At 57.9% G+C, this 5126-nt stretch overlaps 1 protein-coding gene across 1 annotated transcript; it reads left to right on the top strand.

The window, feature by feature from the left end:
* The first annotated feature begins 4070 nt into the window (after positions 1-4070).
* On the top strand, positions 4071-4903 carry LOC141958749 (calmodulin, striated muscle). The gene is made up of 2 exons (XM_074901638.1): positions 4071-4561; positions 4775-4903. Exon 1 carries the CDS (start codon positions 4071-4073, stop codon positions 4518-4520), a length of 450 nt encoding a protein of 149 aa, XP_074757739.1. The 3' UTR covers positions 4521-4561; positions 4775-4903.
* The last annotated feature ends 223 nt before the right edge of the window (positions 4904-5126 follow it).

Below are 5126 nucleotides of genomic sequence, written 5' to 3' on the forward strand. Positions count from 1 at the left end.
CCTGCCGCGTCTGAGTCCCTCCTCGGGGGGAGATAAGCGCCTTCCCGCGCTCCTCCTGGCCCCCCATTTATCCAAACACCTTTTTTACTGTCCCGGTTCCTCCTTGCGCTGCTGCGCCCCGGCAGGACCCGGGCTGGTGGTTTACAGCTCCGTGCTGCCGCCCTGCCTGTAAAGTGGGGTGCAGCTGCCTGACTCACCCCGGCGCTTGAATCACTCTCCTTGTTTCTAGGGGGAAAAGGGAGCAGTGGCGCTAATCCATGCCCTCCTGCAGCCTTCCTAAACGGTCCCCGTTTAGCAAATAATTCAAAATCCTCTCCTTAGGTCAACCTTCAGAAGCAGCCCCAGGGTCCTGCTGGGGAGGGAAGACACAGCTCTCCTCCCAGGGACAGGGTTTAGAGCTGAGCTTTGCCCCAGAAAGCTGAGTTTTGAGCTGGAGCAGGCTCAGTCCTTTCCAAGCTGGAAAAAAGGCTCCTTTTGCCATTAAAAAAAAAAAATGCATTAAGCTGCTGCAGCACATGGCTCGTTCTCAACACAGAGGAAATCCTGCAGAGCGCCTGCTTCTCCTCCCCCGTGTCAGGCCGAGCCCAAACCTCTGTCTGGTCGTCCTATAGCCGACAGCAAATTAGCCAAGAATTTCATTTCACTTTAAAAGTAATTCCCTCCCCCGCCAACTCCCGGTGGTTCCTATCCCTGCTCCAGGAATGCACAGACCGCAGCCGGCTGCCTCGTCAGGCCTGGCTTTGCTAGACTAAACAAGCCGGGTTTTTCTGGTTTCCTCCTGTGCTCAACTCCCTCGTGTTCTGCCCTCTCCTCGCCTGAGCTGCTAAAGCTGAGCCCAGACCCCCCCCTTCCCACGCGCAGGGTGGGGGGACCTCGGGGTGAAATCCCAAGGGCAGAGGGGGGACCCTCCATCCTTGCCATAGCGACGTCCCCACCGTGGCCAGCGAAAGGGAAGGTGGCCGTGCCACCCCAGCCTTTGGCAAGCAGCTCCTTGTCTTTACCTCCGGGGATCCTTGAAAAGCCTGACTTTAGGACTGCCTTACAGACCCTGCAGTTCACCCTCTGCTTTAGAAACCTCCGTTAAAACAACATCTAAAATAAACCACAAAATTTTACACCCGGCAGCTGGCAACCCCTGGAGCTCCCCGCAGCCGTCGCGGGATCCTGTCTAAGCTCAGCCTCTCCAAAATCCCGTTTTCCACATTAAACCCTGATGTGATTTATGCCAGGCTTTGCGGAGGTTCCTCCCAGACACAGGCAGGGCCATGGCCCCGCAGAGGTTTCCCTGTCGGAGCGGTTTCCCTCTTCGCCTCCCAAACTTTCTCTTTTTCCCACAAATTCATCATCTTCCCCCTCCCCAGCTCCACCGCCTCGTCTGCAAATGCAAACCCAGACATCACCGCACACATCTGCGCACATCTGGGCTGGCGTTTCGCTTGGGATAATCCAACTGGGTGCTTTTAACCATCTGGTCTGGGTTGTTTTTTTGGGGTTTTTTTGTTGGTTTTTTTTTTTAAGCCGTTACCTGGATCAGGCTCAAAGCCAGACGCGGAGGTTGAGCGGGGCGAAGCCGCCCGCAAAACTCAGTGTGAGGCTTTAACGTTGGCCGCCTGCACCCGCCTTCCTCAAAGTATCAGCCCCCTCCAGCTCCAGCTGGAGACATCCCAGGGAAATCGGCTGCCAAAATCCCCGGCAGCTGCGCGCTCCTGCCTCCCCCGCGGCGGCCTCCCCCCTGTCCCATCTCCCCCCCTCCCCAGATCATCTCGGATGCCATAAATCAGACTCGACCCTAAACCGGGGGGTTTTATGGGCCAGTAGGAAGTTTTCTTGGGTTAATTATCCTGCCGTGCTAATGAGAGTGGAGTTAAGCACGGTCTAAATCAAGGGCTGGCTTGACCTTCTCCCAAAGACTGCTGTAAACGTGGGAGGCAATGGGTGCTGGGGGTGACGAGGAGGTAATGGGATGGTGATGGGTGCTGACAGTGGGTGGTGGTGATGGGGAGGTCATGGGTGCTGGTGATGGGTGCTGGTGATGGGGAGGTGATGGGTGCTGGTGATGGAGAAGCGATGGGTGCTGGTGACGGGAAGGTGATGGGTGCTCACAACGGGTGCTGGCGTTGGAGAGGTGATGGGCAAACAAAACCCCCAGCAGCTTCCAGCTTCGCTCAGCACCAAGGGACACCCAGGACAGAGCAATCCCTTCATCCTTAGCAAAGTGACCCAGGGTCCCCCCCACCCAGCCCACCCTCGTTTTGGAGCTCAAACAACTCCCCCCATCGCTTGAACAAACACCTTAAACCTCCCGGGCTTTGGAAACACCCAGTTATCTGTTGGTGTTTGCTTCTCCCAGCTGGGTTCCAGCCAGCTCCCCCTCCTCTTGGCTCCTTGCTTGGCTGCCCAGGGCTCTCTCACAGCAATTTTGATTCAATCTTATTAAATCTGGAGCAGAACAGCAAGCGTGGGCAATTAGACAGGCAATTAGTGAGCAGCTTGTTGCACAAGAGGAGCTGCCACGACCTCCCCTCCCCGAAACGCGCTCACGGGGCGAGTAGTGCCGTGCCTCTTGCCAGACAGGTTCCCGCCACCGCTCGGCTGGCGTTTTACGTGCCCAGAGTTTTTTCCAGATGAGATTTTTCCTCCAGACAATGATCCCCTCCCAGATTTTGTCCCACCTGGAGGCCCCATTTCCCACGTGTTCCATGAACTGGCTTCTGGTTTGTGGCCTTCCTGCAAATTCCACAGCCCTCATTCCTCACTGGGTTATACTGGGGCAAACTGGCAGGATTTTCTTGTAGCCAAGAAAGTCAAACTCTCTTTTGCTCGTGCCTGATCATCTGGTCCATTCGCTCTTTGGCCCAGCTGGTGGAGGTGGCTTGGCTGTTATGGGCACGTAGGGAAGAGGGATGGATGGTTGGAGGGACAGGTAGATGGATGGACGGATGGACAGACGCATGGATGGATGGACAGACACATGGACAGATGGTTGGAGGGAGGGAGGGAGGGAGGGAGGGAGGGAGGGATGGATGGATGGATGGATGGATGGATGGATGGATGGATGGATGGACAGATGATAATGTGGTTGGGTACACAGATGGACTCACAGATGGATGGTTGGATGGATGGACGGACAGATAAATGGGTGGAGAGCTGGATGGAAGGTTGTGAGAACAGATGGATGGACAGTTGGACAGAGAAATAGCCCTCGTCATCATTTGTCTCTGAACTCTCATGTACTCCCGGCTGTAGGAGATGAGTAAAAATGAAAGCAGGCCATTACAATGTGGTTAACCCTCACTCAGCCCCGGGATTAACCCCTGACTAACCAGGGCAGGACTCCTGACTGCTCACCTGATGCACCACCACGTCAGCAGCCCCGGGGGCCGTGGGGCCGTTCTCAGGGAGCCGGAAGAGGCGTCACGGCTGACTCAGGTCTCCGTCAGCGCGGAGCACGTCGGCCCCGGGCAGCCGGGCTCTGCCTGGACCTGCACAAGGGGACCCTCCCTCGGCAGGTTTGACCCGCTGCCAGCATCGTCGTGGTGGCCCTGGGGCTGGGGAGACTGGAGGAGTTGGGGGGTGGTGGGGGCCCTCTCAACCCCCCCCCACGCAGCGCTGGAGGCCTTTGCACAACTCCAAACCCCACCCAAATTGCCTTAAAATAACCAGAAATAGTGTGTATCACCCCCCTTCCGCCTGCCTCTCCCCGAAACCACCACTCTGCTGCAAGCCACAGCGCAAATCCCTTCATTAAGGGCACTCGTTAGGAGCCTGTCCCACAAAATGCTACCGGTGGGGCAAGTGGGACCGCAGCCAGGGTGGCCCAAGGGGGCTGGTGGTCACCCTTCTTCTCCAGCACCCCGAAACTCCCCTGCCTGCTCCGCCAGGGTCCAGCTGAATCATTCCTGCTCCGTGGCTCGGCCTCTCCCACATGCTCCAGCTCCTGATTCCTCCTCCTCCTCCTCCTCCTCCTCCTCCTCCGGGGAGAGGCAGGTTGGAGGGAGGAGGCCCCATGTGCACCTCCCCGCCGGCGCCGCGGCGTGCCGGGGCAGAGCAGCGTGCGAGCGGGGAGCGCCATGGCCGAGCGGCTGTCGGAGGAGAAGATCGCTGAGTTTAAGGAGGCTTTTTCCCTTTTTGACCGGGATGGAGACGGTTGCATCACCACGAAGGAGTTGGGCACCGTCATGCGCTCGCTGGGGCAAAACCCCACCGAAGCGGAGCTGCAGGACATGGTGGGGGAGGTGGATGCCGACGGCAGCGGCACCATCGACTTCCCTGAGTTCCTCTCGCTGATGGCGAGGAAGATGAGGGACACGGACAGCGAGGAGGAGATCCGCGAGGCTTTCCGCGTCTTCGATAAGGACGGCAACGGCTACATCAGCGCGGCGGAGCTGCGGCACGTCATGACCAACCTGGGCGAGAAGTTGACAGACGAGGAGGTGGATGAGATGATCAAGGAGGCCGACTGCAACAACGACGGGCAGGTCAACTATGAGGAGTTCGTGAGGATGATGACGGAGAAGTGAGACCCCCACCACCACCACTCACTTCCAACCCCATCCCACAGGTAACTCGCTGGGATGCGGGTTTGCGCCCAATCCAGCACCCATGGAAAGTCCTGGACCAGGGGGTCCACCCCACCCCTTTCAACAGCCACCCCAAATCTTGTATCTCCGCCACCCCGACCACCTCCTGCCCTGCAACTCTTGCTGGAGGTTGGAAAAATCTACAGTCGTGGTGATTTTTTTTAATTTTTATTTTTTCCTTAATTTCTTCATAGGGAACAGAGGTCGTGGTGGTCCCCCAGCCCCTCCATCCCCTACCGCCTTCTACCCACCATCCCGGGCTGGAAAAATCCTCTTTTATCCCAGACAGAGCATCACCAGCCAGCGTCTGCATCGGATGCGGGCATCCCACCTGGCAGGATGGGGCTTGGGGTGCAGATGGACATGGTGGGGGGGCTCTCAGCTGCCCTCCCACGAGAGGCAACTCTCGTATCCGTAGAGGTGCCAGTGGCCACCGCGCGTCCCCCCCGGCACCGTGCCGAGTCCAATAAAGAAATGTCCCCCCATGGCTGCCAGTGCTTCTTTCAGCTTCTCTTTGGGGTCTCTACTAAAAAACAACCCCTCCCA

Source organism: Athene noctua, chromosome 3 (assembly GCF_965140245.1).
Source record: "Athene noctua chromosome 3, bAthNoc1.hap1.1, whole genome shotgun sequence".
In the NCBI taxonomy this organism is placed as follows: domain Eukaryota; kingdom Metazoa; phylum Chordata; class Aves; order Strigiformes; family Strigidae; genus Athene; species Athene noctua.

What these genes read in the sequence shown, in the direction of transcription:
- LOC141958749 (XM_074901638.1), top strand. Translation starts at nt 4,071, where the DNA reads ATGGCCGAGCGGCTGTCGGAGGAGAAGATCGCTGAGTTTAAGGAGGCT.